At 37.8% G+C, this 22,955-nt stretch overlaps 1 protein-coding gene across 1 annotated transcript in view; it reads left to right on the top strand.

Annotated features, from left to right (window-relative positions):
• The window catches only part of CORIN (corin, serine peptidase), a gene marked incomplete at both ends in the record, with an annotated part of 135,988 nt that overhangs the window by 30,031 nt on the left and 83,002 nt on the right, over positions 1-22,955 (top strand). The window contains one exon of the mRNA XM_080343669.1: positions 20,520-20,730. Within this exon, the coding sequence (XP_080199795.1) occupies positions 20,520-20,730 (211 nt within the window). The remainder of the gene's footprint in view (positions 1-20,519; positions 20,731-22,955) is intronic.

The raw sequence follows: 22,955 nt of genomic DNA on the forward strand, positions 1-22,955 counted from the left end.
TGGAACTAAGTGAACTTTAAGGTCTCTTCCAACCCAAACCATTCTATGATTCTATAGTGTGCTATGCTACAGATACCTCCAACTCATAAGATTTTCAGTAATTACCTTAGCAAAGGACAAAGTTAGTGGCTTGATGATCATTGCTGAGCAAAACTGTAGGGCAATAAACCATCTGTTTTTCTTAACTAGGTCTTGATGTATTGTAGAGTCTAACTGTTCCTGTTCTATAAGACGGTGTCGTTGTGTTGCAGTCTCAGTAACTGAGTAGATACAGTATAGATATATGGTATAAGATTCTGTATTTGTATTTGTATTCAGCTGCTTAATCATCATATTTGAGATACATGGAAGTCCATAAAATAAAGATGAAACAGTGTAAAACTTTTTTCGCTTTTCTTATTATGTTGGAATGAACTCTGGAATAAACTCTTTGGAGATGGATATAATATGCGTACACATGTGTATGGGAGGTTGTATCTTCCCCTCCTAGGATGCTGATGCAGGGACAGTGCTACAATGTCTCAGGACAACCTTAGGTCTGGATTTCTAAACTTTCACATATTTAGGGTTTGGTGTTATATAGAAAGCCATTTGTAGCCTATGAAGATATTTTTAAGTTGTGCTGTGTTCTGGTAAGTGTAGTTCATTCCAACAGCAGTATGATTGTATGTAAATTCAGTAGGCATAACTACTTTGGATGCTGCTGTGAGGTGGTATCTTCTGTGTAAAAAGAAAGGACAAAAGTTTTTCAAAGACAAATGTGAAATACCATAGATTTCTTTAAAAAACAAAAACAACAACAACAACAAAATCTCAGCTTGAGAAGTTAGTTTTTCTTCCCCCTGTCAGATGCATTAGGAGCTAGTATGTTACTAATCAATAACCACTCAGTCTTCGATTCCACTTTCAGGTGTTTTGCTTATCTGTATTCATGTGGACATTGCCTTAATTCTTTATGTAGATACATTAAATATATATCTATATATATCTATCTCCAAGGCAAGAGCTGGGAAATGAGATGTAAATAAGTTTTGGAATAGGCAGACTGAAATAGCCTTTTGGAGTAAAAAGAATTTTTGGAGACAAGTACAGCTTAATGATGAATGAGAACAGTGATGGTAGATCAAATCAAGTCTCTCTTAGTTAGCATCTGGATCCAATTTTGACTGTTAGCACTGCCTAAAGAAGAATAAACTAGGCCTAGCTTAAAGAGACACTTCAACACTATATGGTAGCAGATTCTAATAATCTGCAGTGAGTCCTGATGAATGTTCTCCCATGAATTTCTGTAATCACTTTTGAACCCATGTAAAACAGAGGTTTGAGCTTTTTAGTCATATTTTATAAGGAAATGAATCTCCAAATGAACTGTGAGGCTGATGTTCCATCATCATAAATGCACACTAGCAGATAATCCATCAGTATGAGTTTCATCTGGTTGAAATGGGGGCAGGGGAATGCATTTCTGTTGATTTAGTAAGCATGCACAACTTGGAATTTGTAGTGGTTTTATGCAGGGTCTTAAAAGGCAAATGATATGTCATACAACATAGAAATTGCCAGTGCAAAACTAACCAGACAAAATTCTCAGAACATGTTTGAGTTGACATTCATGTGGCTGTAATGTTTTTGTTCTGGTGTTAGTATCCCTAGCACTGGATTTGCTTTACTTGTGAACCATAGCTTTAATAAAAGACATTAGAACACATTAATAGATAAAGAATAAATGTTATGACCATATGGTTTTCACTCTAGACTTTAAAATAACACAAGTAAGACATTGCTGAGTTACTAACTGGAGAGGAATGAAATTTAGCACACATGACATCAATTATCTGAGAAGACCTTGAAGAAGAAAGAAGTTCTTTGGCAGAAATTCTAGTAAAGAATAGATTGGCGGGTAAATGGAAATGCATGATACAATAAGGAAGAGATGAAGAAGTTTATTTCCATTTTGCAAGGGGAAGCAATGCCTCACAACTCTATTAAAAAGTTATTTGAGAGAGTCAGTGAAAATGCTGATTAATACAACATACTTGGCTTTTTAAAATGCTGTTAACAAGAGCATGCACTGAGAAGTCTAAAAGAGACTCTTCTCATAGATAGATTACTCGTTAAAGACAGAAGGAAAAATAAGAATAAATGGTTAGGCCCCACAGTGAATAAGATTACTGATGGAGTCTTATGGGTTTTATGGTCTCGGAAAGCAGTGAATAGTCAAGTAAGAACATTTCTGCTAATACAGAATTATCTGTCTAAAATGAATAGCCAGGAATCACATAAAGGTCTCACAGTGGAGAGAGTGGCTGGTAAAATGTTTAGATGACTTTGTGCCAATAGGTGCAAAAGAATGCTAGAGAGTGGGGAACAACCCTAACTCTGTGTAATAGAGTGTTGGACTCTCAGCTTTGCCACAAAAAAAACCAAAAGACCTACAGTTTGCTGCAGACACCATTCTGGCTCCATTACTGTCAAGAAGGCAAAGAGGGAGTTAGGTGTCATCATGAAGTCTGTGAAGAACAAAATAGAAAATCTCATTATATTGGATTGTAAAAGGCAAATAGCAGAAAGCCACACCAGTAGAGACATGGAATGGCTTAGATGTGTGGAGGCACCGAATAGGAGGAAGACACTGTTTGCCTCCTGCAAAGCAGCTGGCTGAAGAATAAGTGGTTGTGGTAGATATCCATACAATTTTGAGTGTCTTGAAGAAATAGAACAGGAAACAGTTACTCACTGTTTTTCATTATATCAGTAGGTGCCTTTTTTTTTTTTTCCCCCCACTTATTGACAGTAAGTTTAAAAAGATACATATTCACAGAATATGTAGCTATGTCATGGAACTCATTGCCATAGGATGATGAGAAAACCAGAAAGTATGAAAATGCTTGGAGAACTTCATGAGGGGTTGGTCTGTTGGGAGCTTTCTTACACAATAGTCCAGTTCTAACCTCTGACTTGTGAAGGTTCAAAATTTTAGGTTGCCAGAAGTTGTTGTTATACTCCTAGGTTGTTGTTCCTTATATTTGCCCTAAATTCTTAGAATTTTTCTTGAACATATAATTCTAGCCCCTACCTAAGGTCAGCTTCTGAATTAAATGTATCCTGTGTTACCCCTCTGTTGGAAAGCAAGTGAAGGAGTATGTTTTTCCTGTTGAGAGATTTGAGTTTGTGTGAGTTGACGTTTAAATGTTTTCTGAAGGCATGGGCCATGGTCCTAAGTCTCTAGGGTGTTTCATTGGAGAGTTTTCTGATAGCAAAAACATCAGGAAAGGGAGTCTTAGGTGAACCGATAGTTGCAGTACTGTATATTAATGGAATTTCAGAGTGTATGCAGTAATATTCTGTTCATCTGTCAGTCAGTGCTTGTCAGAAAAAGAACCATATACAAAATAGTAATTATCTTAAAGAATAAAGGATGTTTTTCCAAGATAAATATCAGTACAATTTTATTGGTACCTTTTTATCTTTAAAAAAAGTAGGCTGCAGTTAGGCAGTAAAGTGGGAGACTGAGCAGGAGAGATCTCAAGTGTATGAGACTGAATGGGATGTTTTCATTTCAAATGGAGCAGACTCCCTGGTTTGTAATACTGCCAATTTGTGGAGACAGGAAGGAAGGAGAGCGAGGGTTGACATTCTTCCTAGAAAAACATCCTTTAAACTAATGGAATATGCACTGGGACACAAGATATTAAGTATCTGATTTTGTTTCTTCCACTTACTGATATTGATGCATACGTATATTTAATATCCCTTTTTTTTCTGTGCCAAGTCTCTCATAGTTCTCTCCTAGCAGTTAGTATAGTAACACCTCTGCCATTGCACAGAAGACTTTTCAGTGGAGAGCTGTGGCAGTGTTCAGATCCTAACATGAAAAGTAACATGACCAGCCTTGACCTTCTGCCGTACCTTTCTGTGCTTGGCATCACCCTTCGCCCCAGCAGGCTCCATCGCCGTGAGGAGCTGAGAGAGCATGGCCCGTCCCGCAGCACGGCTCCAGAAGCCCCGGCAGGTCTCGTTGATGCCCGAAACGGTTCCTGCGGCCTGTGGCTGTTGCCGCTGAGCCACATCGGCTTCAGCGCCACTTGTCCAGCCGCGCCGTCACCGCCACCAGAGGGAGCTGCTGCCGCTGCCGGCGACCCTGCGCCCCGCAGCGGGCCGGGAGCGGGGCCGAGGGCGCTTCCGAGGAGGGCACGCGGCCACAGGGACCGTCTGGTTTGAGAGGACGGGAAGCGGCAGCTGCCGAGAAGGAGGGTGGCATAGCCCCGTGTGTGCTAGTGGGAGGTGGCACTGATGGCAAAAGAGGTGGTCTGCAGAAGCTGTCACCTGAGGAGCGGGACTCAGGGAAGAACCCCGTGCCTCTGCACCTTTCATTAGGGAAAGAACTGAGTAAAGAGCAAGGTGGATAGGGGTAAGGGACGTGTGTTTTGTCTTTTGTTTTGTTTTCAGCTCTGGGTTATTCTAAATGTACTTTACAGAGTGCTAGGAAAAGGCACGCATCCCAAATGAACATGAATTTTGTTCCTGTTCAGCTCCTCCTTGCACTTGCACAAGTGGGCAAGAAGGTAAAAGAAAACCCTGAGCCCTAAATGGCTGCTTGAAAGAGTGAAGTGGAAAAGCGCTTTCACAAAAGTGAGTCAGTGTATCAGAGGACTTCTTAAATGCTTTAAAAAGTAATTTATGTTTGCTTCTTTTGCATCTTTTACTCTTTTCCTAAATAACATATGTTCTTATTATGCAGAAGACCCTACGGTCTTTTCATGCACCACTCTGAAACTGAGCAATTTGATTTATTTGCAATCCCCTGTTCAGCCTAGAGATTGCCCTAATCCTCTTTATTGTCATTTAACTATGTTTAATTTAGACACAAAATAAATCTGTCTCTACTCAACATCTCATACTTTGTATTTAGTGTTATGCCACTACTAGGATCTACAGAAAACTACTCTGGCACAGCTTTCTGTTTGGTAGAAAAGTGCAATATGAGAACCACTGAGGGAATGGGTGGATGGGATATGTCACATGTGGCACAGAAACAAGAAATTCCCTGCCTCTCTCCCTGTTTTGTGCTGCTCATACTAAAGACATTTTTTTTTCTTCTGAAGTAAAGGTATCCAGTAACTGCATCCCATGTCAGACCATAGGCTTGCATCTTCCTAATCCTCAATATCTGAAACAGTGATCTAATAGATCACTTTGTCTTCTAGCTCAATTTATGTTTAATTGCTTATACAAGTTGGAATAGACCCAATTGTATAAGTAGTAAAAGCAGCAGTAGATCCATGGTAGACCTTTTAGGGGTATTCTTGTCCTCAAAAAAACCCCACCAAAATGTTAAAACATTGTTTTCTCCTGAAGGGAAAATGGGTTTTGTTTTTCACATTGGCATAGAAGAACATAAACAGTGGTTTCCCAAATTCCAGGCCAGGAGTTTAGCCACTCAACTGTGGGTTTTCTTTCATGCAAATACACGCATGAGTAGACTAATACGGTAACTATTCGTTTTGTTGGTGCTTGAATTCATGCCTGAGAGTGTTTTCTCTTCCAGCAGTACCTTCTATTTCTTTCTCTCACCTACATCTAAATTTTCTCTCAAAATTAAAGAAACAAAGTGAAAAAAACTGCTGAAAATTTTGGAAATGTGGTCCTTATTAAAAAAATGTGATTTTTTTTTTTTTTAGTAGTCAAAATAATTACTGAAGCCATTCAGGTTTTCTTGTCTAGCAGAAGTTTAAAATTAAAATTGCAGTTGACACGGCGAAATTAGTGACTTACAAGAGAAATGTGTGGTGAATTTTCATTAAATTCGATAGCAAGAACGTGGTTTTCATCAGTTTGCTGATTCCACCATTGCTATTTCATGAGTGCATGGGTGTAGCTTGTCAAGGAAACCCTTACATTTCTGACATGTAAGAGGTATTAGCTGGAATCCAAAAGATTCTTAAAATTCATGAATATATAGACATATATAGACAGATTTTTCATTACCGTTTATGCTTTTAAGAAAGAAAAATCTTACTGGTTTTTATCACCTGGTGCATTGCTGTTCTCGGGCAATTTTAAGTTTGCCAAAACCTTAAAATACTTATGTGAGAATTGTAATGAGGTTGCAAACATTTTCATACATTTACCTCTAGCTAAACTTGTGATTTCTGTTCTCTTTCATAAATTCATGGCTTCTTACAGCAACTGCTCTGATTGTAGATTGTCATCTGTCCAAATGCACACTAATGAAACAATATTCTGTATAAGATATCTAAGAGACCTCATTTATCTGTTGTGATTAATACTGTAATGAGTATTATGAATAAATATCACACCCTCCTGCCCCCCTGCCCCCACTTTGCATTTCCCTGTATCTTTACTCTGTTTTTTCAGCAGCATGGTTTACTTTAGAGTGAGAGACTCCATCCTTGGAAATAACTACTTATTCAGCTTTGTTCTAGTCTTTAAAAGATGTGTATGTGCTTCTAGAGTTATAGATGTGTGCATCTTTAAAATTTTAAGAAACAGAAGTCTTTTCAACTCTATGCCTTCTATGCATCCATTTTGGGTTTTTTTTACACTTTGTTGCTTGTAGTTTAAGCATATATTTATGGTCAAAATTGAACCATGAACTGACCATGAAGCTAAGCAAGAAGTCATACTCACAGCCTGACATGAAGCTTTCAAGGATGGGAACAATGAAACAAAGCCTATCTTAAGATAATTGGCTGAGAATTGCAGCCACTGACTTCAGACCCATCAACTTATCTGAATCTATTTTTAAAAAATATGTATGTGGTTATTTCAACAAAAAGATGATGTTAGTACATGTTTTGTTCTATATTATGATTGATCACTTTATTTCCAAAGGTACACCTTACATCTGGTAGCAGCATGTGATTTTATGTTTGGTTAAAGTTGATCTGCTTTATGCTTCTGCATGGTCTATTATGGATTACAATAGATAGAGTGCATCCAGGTGTGGGTGTAGAGCCGTAATTAATATAAAATGGTAAGATCTGAACTTTGTCTAAAAACTGGAAGGTCAAAGTACTGATGCAACACAAAATGATTTACAGTAACTGTCATCTTTCACAGTCATGTGAAATTCAAGAACAACATATCATGATTTGAGGTCATTATGGGGATGGGGATTTGAGAAAGTGGTAAAAGCCCAGTGCAGTTAAAGATTAATTTAACTACATACACAAAATCTGTGTTTCTCACCTTTATTATGACTAATAATTTTTAAAAAAACTTAATGATACTCTCCAATGAAATAAAATAGTGGAAGTTCAGACTAGAAATTAGGAAAAGCTTTTTTACTGGGTGGGTAATACAGCAGTAGAACCTGTTTCCCAGAGAGGCTGTGGGATCCCTATCCTTAGGTGTTTCCAAGACACAGCCCAAGTCTTGGGTGACAATGTGCTGCTGGCAATCTCATTTGGAGCAGCAAGTTGGCTAGAGATCTCCAGAAGACTCTTCCAAACAGTATTTCTATGGTTCTAGAGTATAAAATATTTGTACATATGGAACAGAACATGAACATTTTGCATGGCTGAAAAAAGTTTAACATTCCAGCTTGTTTAACTATATTTGAGATTATTTTGCCCTAATTTTCATGGGGCAGCTTGTCATTTCTCTCTGTGTAACTAACAGAGGAAATTAAACAATGAGCTGTAAAAGACAGCATTCAAGGAAGCTATCTGTATTTATTAGTGGAATTCTGTGAAAGAAATAAATGGACTTTCCACTCTGGGAAAAGCAATTAAGTATGAGGATTTAAAAAATCTCAGTTTGCACAAGCAACTTGCAAGCACCATGTTCATAAGATTTAGATCCAAGCTGAACTGGCGTACAGTTATAGCAAACCTCATCGTAGTTACATTAAGCTCTTAAACACCTGTATATTTATCTAATCCTTTTACACATTAAAAAAGGGAGGAGGAGGGTTTACCTCTAATTGCTCAGGCTGTAAAAGTTTGTCAACATTCTTTGCTCTCAAGGATCAAATAGTGTAACCGGAACTCTAAGGAATAACTCCATTAATGTAGACAGGTGGACTTGTCTGTGAACAGAAGTATTCAAACTCTAACAGTAGAAGAGAATTAGGCCACCACTAAATAATTTAAAAATATAGTGCTCAAAAGAAAATTCCATTGATAAAATAGTCAGTAGCAGCCCTTCAGATTAAAGAAAGGGCCCAGGAATCTGTATATCACGTTCTGCAACATATACTTTGCCAATGTGCTATCAAATTTAGAAGATCTAGGCTGTAGTATTTCTGGCTAACACAAACAATCTTTTATAGACAATTACTATCTATGCAATGATGAAACAAGCACATAAATACCTTTGACAAACATAGTTGTGGGAATTTTCCATAGGGAAAGCAATAGTTCATTAGATTGATCAGTTCTTAGTTAGCCAGGACTTTAATGATCAACACCTGTTTCTTAAGCTCCACCTGCAAGCTGCTGAGCAGGACGCTGGAGTTTGCAAAGGGGGTTTCATGTACTTGTAGTGTTGTGCTTAGCAAGTGTTGTGCTGTGTTCTGCTCTTAGTTTCTGGTCAGATGTTGCAAGAAGGGGTTTGCTGTGTTAATTTTGTCTGGAAGCGAGGTGAGCATAAGTTATCATTGTGAGGTATACTTGGAAAAAAAGTGTTGTAATTTCTTACAGAACAGATCAGAAGAGTAATTTAGCTATTTTAGAGTGGCAGTTGACCAAAGACGACTGGCACAGCTCAGGCACAGCCTGTTTCTGTACTGACATATTTGTAGCCTGCTTGATATCAATGATTGCAAGTCTTTTACAAAGCACAGCATGTTTTTTTTTGTTTTGAACGTAACAGTATTGGTGCATAATTAAATGTTGTCAATCAAACTGGCATTCATTTTCACTTATTGAAAACGCATTTGCTAAAAAAAAACCCCCTCCCATTACCTAAAACCATCTGGATGCCTGCCTGGGTCTTGAGGAAGCTGCCAATTTTTTAATCTTTTTTTTTTTTTTTTAACAAAGCCTGTCAAGACAACTAAAGTCATGCACATGTTTCAAAACAATAGCAAAATCCCGTCCAACCTAATATGCCATGGAAACTGGTCTCTAATGGTAGATTTAATCCTAAAATTAATGTCATTTTGTGCCTTTTGTATATTTAATGGTAAGTTCTTAGAAATATGTCTCCAGTTTCACTAAAGAATCTAGTAATTAGGAAATGCCTAATCAAAATACCAGATCTGGAATACAGTCCGGCTCACACCTCATGAGGGCTTGGTACTCAGCCTCGGCTTTGGCTAAGAAGCTTACCTTCTCTCAGGTGTGCCTGCCTAAGGGATTAAAGAAGCAAGTATGTGCCTTAGCCAAAAAGGCCAATATCTGGAAGGACCTTGGTGAAAGAAGTGGGGTTCCAAAAAAAGGAGGCTGCTTGATGAAGAGTCCAACGTTCTGTAATATGCTTTGGTCAGGAGAATAACTGGGTTAGAATTTATGACTGCACTAAACTCTGAGCCGAGCAAGAAGTGTCTGGTGCAGACTGGCTGTGGTTTTCCACTGTACAGCAGCTGATACAGATTACCTTAAAAAATTATGATAACATTTCAACTCTCATCTAAAATGTGAGTTTTATTTTCTTCCTCGCTAATCCCCTCTCTGTGACCTGGGAGATAATAATAATAATAATAATAATAATAAATTGTTTTTCTACTGCAGGTGGTCAGTAGCCTTATCCCCTCTCCCTTTGGTACCTGTGGAACACGAGGGGGAGTTGAGAACCACTCATTACTTTCAAATTGTATAATTAATTAGCTGAACCAAGTTAAATGCACAGCAATTGTTTTCAGATACCCTTGGAATCTCACTTCTATTTCAGATCTGCAGATGGGGTTTGCTGTTCAAAAGCTGGTTTCCTTTTTCTCCAGATAAGCTATTATCGGTCGTCTTGGCTTCATTTAGGTGTTAGCAGTGCTGAGAAGGTGTCCCCGTTCCCTTTGCTCAGAGCCATACTGTGCTGCATGCTACTTTTCATGCATTGGTGTTTGCTGTCTCCTTGATGAGCTGACTCTGCTCTGACACTGGCTAAGTTAGTACCAAATGCACTGACTACACAGGAGCTGTTAATAAAACTTATAAAGCCTGAAACTTAAGAAGTAAATGGTTTTGTATCTGAGATTCTTAAAAAATAAGCTTATTGACTACAACTTTTTTTTCTTTTTGTCATGGAATCACTCTTGAAATTACTCCTATCCAGATATCCTAAAATACTTATTTAATACAGTTGTCAAAGTGAATTGTGCCGACATTCCTAACAGAAGTTTTGAGCCAATCAAAGGCAGAAGACATGTATTATGTACATGATGTTCCTTTTTAGGCATCAGTTTGAGTGGAAATTTGAAATATTGTTTTGATTTGTGCAAATGTACCTCAATAGATACAAAAGGAATACATGCAATTGGAAAGGATCCTAGTAGGAACCAGAGATGAGTAAATGACATTCAAATGTTCTTCATTTGTTGTGTTACTTTAATTTCTTTCACACCACTTGCCTTGCCATAAAGAATTTGGAACCTGCTTCATTTACAGATGTCTCTTTAACAAACTTTTTATTTTTCTGGTATTATGGTGGCAATGTGTCTTGGCTTACATTAAATTGCAAGGAACAAGAGAGATCAAGAGAGTGACACATTTAAAAAGGGAAGGCAACTATTTAGAACAACACTTGAGCATATGCTAAATTCATCCCTATTGAGAAAGCCTTCAGCACATGCTTAAAAGAGGCTGTCAGCAGAGAATCTGTCTAGCCTCAAGATTGAATTCCAAATATTCAAAAGTCAGGGCTTTCCAAAATGTAGTTGGCACCTACCTCCCCTGTTGATTTGAATGGGGTCTGTTGGTGCTTAGTAGTTCTGAAAAAAATGTCCACTTATTCTGTGTCTACCTTTTTATCCCCACATACAGGGATATGAAGAATTTTAAGCAGTTTCTTATCAGATATAGAGCACAGCACTAAACTTATGAATTCCCTTAATTATCCATGGTCTGCCAGAGAGGCTCTGCAACTTTTCCCAAACATGTGACCTCTGATTTGGGGAATCCAACCAGTGTTTATTAGAATAGTGAACCTCTAATTAGATGAATATTCAATGCCTTTCAGAAATGGATGTCTCATTTTGAATATCCAGTTAAAGAGCTTAAATCTTGATATGGTAGCCTCAAATACTCAGTTTAGTGCTTTGAAATAAACAGGAAAATAAAGTTAAAATACTCTTTTTATTTGTAATGTTTTCATCAACATACATAATTTTTAACTGCTTATAAAGCAAATGTCATCCTTTCATTTGGATAGATTTAATTTTGGAAGGATGATTAGGTACCCTGGTTACAACAACTGTTTAGTATGTTATTTAGATAAAAATGCATCTACAGTATTTGTATTCTAAGTGTTTCAGCATTCCATGAGGGAAAAAGTGGTACTGAGAGGTGACATAAAAGTGTAAGGGTTCTTTAAGCCTAAGATAACAATGGAAAAAAAACCCCACCCAGTTAATATATATTTTAAAATAGACACAAATTATTTGTATCTGAATAGCTTACACCATCATAAGTATTTTTAAATTCTTGTGTAAACAATTCTAAAAAAGTCTTATCTAAACCATAAGTATTTAAGTGCAAAAATGTTGGATGAAATCCAAGTAGAAAAAAATAATGAAGAAACACAAGCAAAGTGGGATGTGTTGAAAGATAAGTCGCACTCTTTAAGTTGTTCTCATTATTGAGAGATAAAATGCACTCATTACAGGTAATGATTTTTATGGCTTGGATAGCGGAGAAAGTATATAAATAGGGACATACAAACTATCTGAAAATAAGAGCTATATTGACAATACAAGATTGCAGAAATTATAGTATGAAGCTGACATTGTAATATAGAAAGTGAAGGGAAAGTAAAGATGGAAAATGAAAAGAAATGTAATTACATGAGAGGTTAAGTCATATAAAGAGTACTTTCCACTGCATACAGCATAAGGGGGATTCTGGAGAGAAGACAACAGAGGTCTCCAACAGTTGGCAAGAGTCATTCAGACACTGAAGAGCTTGACATTGTTGAAGAAATGAATTTAATTATTTGTCTCACTATTTACAATAGCAAATTTAGGACAGATATCTGAAAGACAAATGTTTTCAGGAGTCTTGAAGGGGAAATATTAAAAAGGAAATTAAGAAAATTTTGTTCCTTAACTGGCTGATTTAAAAACAAAACCAAGTGAACCGGTATATTTTGAGTACTATGGCCAAACTATCTGTGAAGTTTCTTCATTGTTTTCAAGCTGTGATTCAAAATACGTCCTGATATGAACAACTGCAGAATAGCGAACAGAGTACTTTTTGGAATAATTGGAAATTTTATACTGAAGGAAGCAGTACAAATGATGCAGAGATGTTGATCAGACTTGAAAAGAATTGAAGACTTAGGGTTTTTAAAATCTGTTTCCTTCCACAGCTTGATTTTGGTTTTCTGTACATGTTTTGTCTTCCTCTAATTTATACTCTTATAATGAATGTAGCCTGACAGAAAGATGCATCAGGGTTTTATCCCATAGTAGGAACTATCCAAATGACCTCATTCCATTACTACATTTTTGATGTGTCCTTGTCTTTTCCTTGCTTCTGTTCAGCTCTCCATTCAGAAAGATGAACTACGATTTCCCTTTCTCTCAGACTTCCTCTCTCAACTTCACTGAATTTTTTCCACATGACTCTGAGTCCAGTGTCTCTGTTGAAGGTCTGCTCAGTTGGCATAGGGTTTATCTTCCCCAACATGGGAATATCATGCAGTGAGAAGCACATAAAGATTATCCAAATCTGACATGGCTAAGTGGGATCTGGGATAGCTAAAGAAAAGGTTTTAAAAGACAGTACATCAATGCTTGAGGCAAAACTAAATTGCCTTTGTAGAATTGTTCTAGTGTTTCCAATTATTCTTTCCTGTTACTTGAATTTGAAAAGAAAGAATATTTTTATTAGACTATGGTGGGTTGCCCTTGGCAGCTGTCATGTATCCACCTAGATACTCTCTCTCTCTCTCCTCTCAACAGGACAGTGGAGGGAGAACATAAAAAGAAAAATCTCTTGGGTTGAGTGAAAAACAGGGAGATCACTTACCTGTCACCAGGTGCAGAACAGACTCGAGGAAAATTAATTTAATGTATTGCCAATTAAAAATAGAGTTGGATGGTGTGAAAAAAAATACAAAAACCTAAAACACCTTCTTCCTACCCCACCCTTCTTCCCAGGCTCAGCTTTGCTCCTTCATTCCCATCTCCTATACCTCCTTACTGCTATGAGTGGCACAGGAGCATGGGGATGTGGTTGTGGTCAGTTCATAACAGTTCCTCTCTGCTGCTTCTTCCACCTCATGCTTTCACCTGTTTAAGTGTTGGGTCCCTGCGTGGGCAGCAGTCCTTCCAGAACAGCCCCTATGTAGGTCCTTTCTGTGGGCTGCAGTGCCTCAAGATGAGCCTGCTCCAGCATGGGTTGTATGCAAGCTGCAATTCCTTCAGGACATACCCATCTGCTCTGGCCAGGAGTTCTCCCCAGGTGGATGCCCACTTCACTTGGGCCTTTTCCATGGGCTGCTGGGGAATCTCTGCTCTGGAGCATCTCCTTCTCTCCTCTTCTCTTACCTCAGTGTTCACAAGATTATTTCTCACACTTCTTTTTACATCACTCCCCTGTACAGCAGTTTGCCCTTTTTTAAACATAGTTTCCCTGAGGTGCTGCCATCGTCACTGAGGGCCTCAGCTTTGCCTTGCAGTGGGTCTGTTCACGTCAGCAGGACCCAGCTGTGCCCAGCGTGGGGATGCTCTGACCACTTCTCACAGAGTCCACCCTGCAGTCCCGCCATTGCCACCTACACCCCGTACTGAGGAATCTGGGAAAAACAGGCAAGTTTTGTTGGGCATAATCCTCCCACTAAATCATGTAAGAGGAAGCAAAACCCAGGGAAATAAAATAAGACAAGTTATGTCTAAATTTTATTTTAATTGTGAGAAATTAATTATATACATGAGAGAAAAAATAGTAGTTAATGCAGTGAAAGCTTTTAGCCGAAAGGTGGTATGATGTGTTTTAGCCGTTGCTGGAACTGTCAAGACCAGAGGACACTCGTAAACCATTATAAGCCATTGTCTGAATTTTTCTTTGTCAGAAATGCTAATAATACTTTATTCTGTCTATATCAGGTGTTGTAATTAAAACTAGCTTTTCCTTCAGACCTTACTTTTCTTGTAGTGCTAAAGCATATGAGAATGACACCACTACTGCTTTGATTTTATTAATCTTTTATCACATAATTACTTTCATAAATTTCTTAAGATCTGTTATTCTGCATTTTACTGTATTTTTCCCAAGGATTTAAAAGAGCACCCAGCTAGCACCCTTACTAATTTTAGAAATTTTGACAGTTTTCCTCCAGAATGTGTATTTATTTATTTATTTATTTATTTATTTGTTTTTAGATTTGGTAGTATGACGTGTACTGTTCTGTAAGGATTGTCTAGTGTGTTCTGTTACAGTGTAACGTGACCTAGAAGAGAATAAACTTGCCACTTTTCTAGGAGTGTGGAAAAAATGGAAGGAAGGGCCTGAGAATGTCTTTAGAAGGTAACAGCCACCTGACGTGAACACTCAGCAGCCAGGTTGTCCCTCCTGTCAGGAAACAGAGGCATCTGTGGGTTATGGAAATCATGTTTTCAAGCCAGCATTCGTGTGAAAAAATTCCAGAGTCTATGCTTTTGTTGTGAAATAGTTGGTTTTAAGTCCTGATAGTTGAACTAAGGAGAAAACGGTTTGTAGATTTCTCTGCTGGGTGGATGGTGAAAGACAGATTCCTGGCATCTGTTGAAGTGTGTCAGAAGAAAATAACTTATTTGGATACCTTTTCTGAGTTAGAGAGAACATCTGACATGCAATATGAGATGTTAAGTCCTAAGTGGACTGTACATGACAAATTCATAGCTAGAGAGAGGCCATCAAAATCTGTCTATCTTCTGTTTTAATGGAAATGAAAATGTATCAAGATGTCATAGTAAATTAAAAGAGGTATTAACATTTTTGGAGACAGTTTTTGGAAAGAAACTTTGATGAAAAGACCAGATGCTAGGTGGAATGCCATGCTCCTTTGATCTGGAGGAAAAGTCCATGACAATCCAGATATTCAATAATAACAGGAGGTGGTAGAAGGGGCATTATATAGCTTCATATATCTCACCTATGAGATTGTGAAATCAAGCAGACAAGATCCTTTTAAGGTCAGGAGAATGTGGGAACTTGAGATTGGAAAAAAAACTTGATTTGCTGAATGTCATTCCTATATCAAGAAGTCTGCGAATTGCTGCTGTAGGTAAGTTAGACAAGTTTCTAAGTTAGAATGGATGAGTTTAGCTAATGGACTTCGTAGAAAATGTCAAGACATTTTAAGATTAAAGATGAGATTTCATTCCACATTGGGGGAGCTTTTGCTATGAATGTGCCAGGTGAATGTTGCCAATTTTCTTGGGGTTTACTGAGGCTTTACCAGTGAATTTATGGACTATAACTGTGCATCTTACTGCTGAGAGGGTACTAAGCTAAATTCTGTAACAAAATGGGTGGTGATCGCTGCTGTAAATTGAACACTGCTTGTTTTTCCATAAACTTCTTAAAGATGTTCTGTAGGAGTTGCTCTGATTAAAAGATTATTCTCTAATTGAAATATCAGCAAACTTGGCCTGGGATATTAAAATCAGGCTGCATACTTTCCTCTTCAAGCACTCTCATATACCATGTCGTGTTTTTTTATACCTGAGACCAAGGCTTGTTTTGCAGATCTGCTATGACAATCCTAGTAAAAATATACCCAAGCTGGAATCTAGGCCAGTTCACATTAGCATTATCTGATGGCATTTAACTGCATTACATTTAACGTGGCTGATGCTGGGAAGAAAGATCCTAGATCAGGTTTTATACAGCAAGTTAGAAAATGGATACATTCAGACTGCAGACTTGCACCAAATTTATTAATCTGTTTTTAGAGTAAAGATGTTTTTTAATTTTTCATTAGAAAGGAATTGACTCTGATGCTACAATTCAAATATTCCTAGCACTTTCAAAGTGCTTTATGGTGCTGGGCAGTGAGGACACATTGTGCCAAAGCACTGCTTCAGCTGCTGTGAGTAGGCTCTGATCTTACCTACTGGTTCCTTCCACTGTACTCCCCCTTCTCTTGTCCTAGAACAAGTGTTTTTGCTGCCAGAAAGCTATTCAACCCAATGATCTAATCCAAGTGAAAGAGCTATTTTTTCCCCTCTTTTTCTTCTCCACTCTGTGCCCACCAAAAAATTTAAAAGTGTGGCAAGAGAGGAAGAGGGAGAGGCTGTTTGTTTTTTTCAGGCAGGTTAGTGTCCAGAGCTAGTTCATTGCTTGGCTTCAAAAACATCCAGAAGCAACAAACACTGTTGAGTGAGGAATCTTGACCTTATCATTACAGGGATGGTTGAGTGTTTTAAATCTAAAAAGATTAATCAAGCTTAAGCTGCAGTTTCAGCTGCATTTCTTTGGGGCTGCCATGAACATTGCCTTTCAGGAAAGAACGTAGGTGGTTATTTTCAGTCAGCTCAGTTCTCTAGTCCAGTTCACTTTGGGCAGATGCAGCCCATAGGCAGTGCAATCTGGGAACAATCTGTAGAGGAGAGAAGGAAAGGGAAAAATATGTTCTTTAAATTAGTTTCAGCAGCACTGAATATGAAACTGTAGACTTGAATTGCAATTGTTGGAGTAGAAGGAAGCCCTTTTTTACTGGAAATAGCCAGTGATAAACAGAAAACTCGTCATTTAGATGAATGTCAGAAATGACCCATATAATTAGGAACCATGCTGTACTGATGAACAGCTTGTTCATATGTTGTTGTTCCCATTCACTGCTCTTTTTTCCCCCACTGTAAGTATTGCCAAAACTAGCTTATGTGCCTTCTATTCCCTGTAATTAATGAATCTTTACTGCAGAAAAGCAGCAAATAGGTTGAGGCTTTTCTATGTCTATTTGGCATTTATCTAGTTTGTTTCCTGCTTGTTTGTAACGTGTTTAGTGCTAGTATGTTATACCATTAGTCAGAACAGCATTTTGTCACTGAAGGGCCATATAGGTTATGAAACACACCCTGTAAATATGAAACAGAATTTAGGAATTTAGTAGAATAGTTATACAGTTTGAGGTTTACTGCATTATTTTTTTTCTAGATCGGTGGTGCTTATTTATTTTCTAGATCTGTGGTGTAATTATTCAGTTTTTCTTTCAAAAAAGCACATTGTTCTTACTAGAATATTTTTTAATCTTATCTCTTTTAATCTCCTTATGTAGATACCTACTCATTAAATAAGCAGTCCCTTGCATTTGTGTCTTAAATAGCTTTTTTCCTACTTTTCATGTCCTTTAATATAAATTATTCCATGCTCTGTAGAATGCTGTGTCTCTATTTGCCCAAGTACAGAGCAATTTGGCACTGAGCAGACTTGAGTGTCTGAAAGATATGTTCTGTTTATCACAAGCTATTGGGCTTGATGGTAGAATTAATGGAGGGACTTGTTTTGTGCAAATGATCAGAATAGAGATTCTCTGCTTTTTCTTCTCATTTCAGTTTAGGTGAAACAACCTTGCTCTGAAATAGCGTGTTACTCAAAATATGGCCAACTTAGGCAGTTGTGTGGAACTTGTCCCCTCCAAAGCAATAGGTAAATATCTGCCTGCTGCTGGGGTAGAGGTCTGTGGGCAAGCCTGGAAAGGGCTGATACACCTGTGCTCTGCAGCTCCCTGGGAGTGAGCCAGTGGGGGGCTGTTCTGAGCTCAGGAATCCTGTGCAGAACTAAATGTGTGCAAACACAAGGGTAACTTTTCTTAATTTACCAGTGAAGGTTTTTGAGACTGTGGCATTTGTGAGAATCTGGGATGTACATAATACCATGATACAACAATTGCTATTACCCTGAAATTATGCTTCTTGTCTCAGAGATGTGGTGGGTATGGGACACTCACCTGTTGCACTGTAATTTGTTTGTTGAGTGAATGACTGAAGAAAAAGTAGAAAAGGTGGATTGAGGACCTGTGTTAAAAAGATGAAGTTCTAACCCAGGTACCTGACTTCCAGGAGGATGTTCCAGGATACAGGTGTGCCTGGGATTAATACTGAACTGATGTGGTTTTATAGGAATGCAAGATTCATGAAACTGAAGATGGATCATGATTCTGTTGCAAGAACAGGTCTTGGGTTTAGTCCCTCCTTCCATCTTTCTTTGTTTTAGAAATTCTTGTATAATTGATAAAAAATTCAATTTTCTTGGCCATGAATGTTGAATTCAGCGCTGTGTTGTCCAGCCACTAAGTACTCCTAAAAGATCAGATAGCTCCAAGAAACTATAGCTCTTCTCTGTTAGGATAGTGTGAATTTTGAAAGGTCTAAAGCAGCCCCTGCGTATGCTCTCAGCCAAAATGTCACTGCTTCTTGACACGTGCCATGGCAGGGACTATTTTGCAATTGTGCCTCAGGAGATACATGATGGTTTTGTGAATAATTTTGGAATTCCACTGGTGTAAACCTTATGTTCTCCTCCTCCCTCCAGTTTAGGATATTTTGATTTATTTAAATAACTTTAGTGTGAGATTTTTCTGGGTGGGGAGACCCAGAATTGTGCATGGGTTTGTTATCCTGTTGTCACAACTGTGATTGAAAATGTAGTCCTAGCATCAGGAAAAGAATGTAGGCAAGAGATACCTGTGGAGAGGTTAGCAGTGTAAGGAGTTCCTGCTATAAAAGCTTCAGTATTTTAAATCTTTAAATCAGAGCTTTTGTGTTTCCCTGTTAAGCTTTCCCAAGCAATAAAAATGTAAAAAAACCAAACCAAACAAAAAAACCCCAAACAAACAAAACCAAAACCAAAACAACAACAACAACAAACCAACAGTACAACTAAACAATGAGTTTGTTCAAGCACAAAATACAATGCAAAAAATGAAGGGAGATTTTACATTTTTATAACGGGTCAAGATACTGTGCAAAAGTCCCAAAGTGTGATTCTGTGAGTAGTCATTAAAGAAATGGAACCTTTTACAAGAAATCTTCTGAAGTGAATTTCCTTCCCTTCCCTCTGCCTGTTTTCCCTTTCCCCTGGAAAGCTATTTTAGTATCACAAGATTTTGGTCTCACAGTCTAACAGGTAAATTTGACGACCATCCTGGTGGAATTTTTCAAAAATACCTGTAAAACTTCAGAGCAGAAGTTGCACTGAAAATCACTGGCATGTGTAACTAACTCATATAGTCACTTTTGAAAATTGCACTTTGCAGTTCTGAAAGTGTTCTCAATTTGGAGACTCACTACTTTTTTGCTGACCTCCCAGCATTTACTTTTAATTCTGAATGGAGAATATGTTCGTGAATTGTATGGAAAAAATTTGATTTCTAGATGAACAAATCTATTAGTCACTGTGGGAGTGAGAAGAGATCGTAGTAGAAAATGGGGTACACTCGTGCTAAGATTTCTTGTTAGCAGTACTGGGTGAGTGTTTGTGGAATCTTAACATGGGGACTTGTGGACATAGTTTTAGCTTGATTAGAATGAGGGAAGAGACTTGCTGTTATCTCAGTGGGGCAAGATTCGATTCCTTAGTTTCTTTTGAGGTTTCTGGAGAGGGCAAAGACAAAGAGGATACTCATCAGACACTGAGAAAATAGGGTTTTTTTTACCAAGTCTAGATAAAATTTGAAACCCACCTTTTTTGTCCATCACTTCAAAGACATTGCAACTTGAAAAAGCTCTAATGACATTTTTCTTCATTATGCTTTGCTTTCCCTACTCCTATGAGAGGCTGTATGAGTCCATAGATATGAGAATTTGCCACTAGTGCATTTAGAAAATGAAGACTATGTCTAGACTGAAAGCTGAGGAAGAGACAGACTTGCTGAACCCTTAGAGCTGCATCCTGTGTGCTTTACATCCCCAGCTTTTATCAAGTCAGGAGGCTTGTTGATGATTTTGTCAGGAAAGCCAGCTGCAAAGCAGAATGGTAGCAAAAAGAGAAACTTTATGGAAACACCAAAACCAGAGCCATGTCAGAACCCAATTAGCTTTAATTTTTTTTCGTATGACGTCCATTCTTAGCTTCAGCCAAAGCTGGTTATATCCAGACAATTTTATGGTACATTCATTTAACTTGTGTCAGAAAGAATTTTGTTTTGTGTTATTTCTAGTTCAGTTTCGTAGAGGGTCAGAGGAATGTGGAAATATTTGGTTTTAGAAACTAAGCTACCAAGCTTCTCCAGATTCCTTTTTTTCTTAGATACTTGTTTTTCAACAGTATTATGATAGCACCATGTACTGTCATCTGTGAGGTACAGGTACTGCTTATATATTGTATGTACTGACTAGTCAATTCAATATATGCTTTGAACCAACTATTAAATGGTGATAGTTTTGTTCTAAATGTACTGTTTTGATTTCACAGGTGCCTGCATAAATATCACCAACAGCCAGTGCCAAATGCTGCCATATAACTACACCACTGTAACTTCAGTTCTTTCCATTGTCAAAAGTATTGAAATGGAAAAGTTCCTGAAGTTCTTCAGTTATCTCAATCGTCTCAGCTGCTATCAACACATCATGCTGTTTGGCTGTAGTCTTGCTCTTCCTGAATGCATCAGTGACGGTGACGACAGGTATTTGGGAATGAAAATCAGTGGCTAGAGCCAATTGTGGTAAAATACTCACTGTCTAATCAGACAGACAAAGATCCAAACTAAGCCTATGACCTGCTCATTGCAAAAGCCCTGTCTGTCAAAGCTATTCACAACATTTCTGCCATGATAAGCCTACTGCAATGAAGTTCTCTTAGAAAAATTATTGCCAGTGTATGGAATAAAACTGTGGTACTAGGGCAATCAGGTTTGGGGTTTTTTTTTGTTAAAAGTCTGTCCAGAATTCTGGTACCTCATTTTTACAATCTGGATGTGCTGAAATTGAATGCTTTGTAACGACATAAATGCATTGGATATTTATAGTATTGGCATAAAGTGTGGTGACTGCTAGCTAAATTAAACTTCAAATTTTGTTTTTAATAATTTCCTCCAGAAAAGTTAATATTTTAAATATGCTTTATGATATTAGATTAGCAGGATGTATTCAGAGTGACATAAACTGTTTTGGAAGCTTAAGATGCATGTCTTGATTTCTGCAGTTACATAATTACACAGCATTAGTGTCATGCACATGCACTTTTTTCATTGAGTTTGATTTGAAAAAGAATCAGTGAGTTTAACAGTGCTAAAATCAAAATATGGCACCAAAAATGATATTTTTTTAAATATATACACAATTTCTGATGTTTCTGGAGGAGGAAGAGAGAGGGTAGATTTCTTTCTCCTTGTTTTCATTTCTCCTTATTTCCAATTTCTCCATTGTGAAATTCAGTGGAAGAGAATATGGCAGTGGAATAAGTGATTCCATTAACATAACAAGAAGTAAGAAGCCCTAAACTGTGCAATTTAGAAGGGATAGAATGCTTATGAAAAAATTTATATGAGATGAGATAAGCTGGTCTAAAATATAGTTGCCATTAAAAGTTACAGTCCCACTCCCGGCCATATATGCCTGCCATTTCCATCGCAGCATTGTGATTTCTGGATTGGCCAGTTTAGCTCACTAAGCTGACAGAAAATTAATCCAGAAAAAAAGTGTACAGATGATGATATGGATAGGATTAGGGTGGAGGTAAGTTAGCATGGGTAATGGTGGAACGAGACTGAATATTAGACTGCCTGAGCTGTTTAATCCAAATACACCTCTGTGTGTATCTTTGTTAGACTACCAAAACTATTTTCAGTTAACCCTGTTTAATTCAGTGCATGATTAATTATAGCCCCCTCACTCCAATTCTGTATTAGAATTGTTCCAGTTAAAGAATCTGGTAACATACAATCTTAAGCTACCTGTGGTCTCTAGATATCACAGAATAAAATAAGAAAAGCGGGTTCAGGTAATCAATTGATATATTTAAACATTTAACAGCAGAAGAGGCCATTTCTCTGTTGCTATGCTGATTCTGGCTTGTTTGGAATTTGACTTTCTCAAATGTTTTGAGAGTGAGTGGTGTGTGTCAAAAGTGCAAAGCTCATACATCAATCAAACAAATAAGAGTCTTGAAAGGATAAGATTTTTACCTTTCCTTTTCCATTTATTTCCTGAAAACATCTTTTTTTTAATTTGTGTGTGGTTTTGGTGGTTTTGTGGTGTGTGGTTTTGCTGGTTTGTTTTGGGTGTGTTTGTTTGTTTGTTTGTTTGTTTTTAATCCACAATGGCAACCTTCTCCCATTAGTTTTAATGTCAAAGCTGGAAATGGATTTCTATGTCCTGGTTTATGTTCTGGAGGTAACAATGCCTCCTTCTGTTCTTATTTTAAAATCTTTTCTGTGGAGACTGCCCTTGGCCCTGCAGGCTGATTGGGAAGAAAGTCCACAGTGCGACTGTGAATGATGCAGGTTAATGTTACGATCTGACTTCACTTGAAGTAGTCATGTTTCCAGAGTGTGTAATGGGTGACACTGAAAGTATAGGCTGAGTGGAAACGACAGGAAGAACCATAAGGTTGGATTGACAAAGTGCTGGTTTGTTAAATCTAGTTTGCTAAACCTGACTTGTCCTAGTTTGACTTCTGCTTTCTTCTTTAAAGAGAATACTTTCTTCTGTAGGCAACTGAGCGAGTTTTGTGATTACTGTTTTACTTGTAGCACCCAGTTATTGCAGGCAAAGGGATATATTTCAAAGCCATGAATAATGATTTTAAGAAGCATCATATCTGCCCAAGGTAGTTATTTAACGCCTTCCCTTCCCCACTCCCTCTCCTCAATAACTCCTCTGAGTGAGACCTGGAGAAGGTTCTTTGTTG

Source organism: Nesoenas mayeri (genome assembly GCF_963082525.1).
Source record: "Nesoenas mayeri genome assembly, chromosome: 4".
In the NCBI taxonomy this organism is placed as follows: Eukaryota; Metazoa; Chordata; class Aves; order Columbiformes; family Columbidae; genus Nesoenas; species Nesoenas mayeri.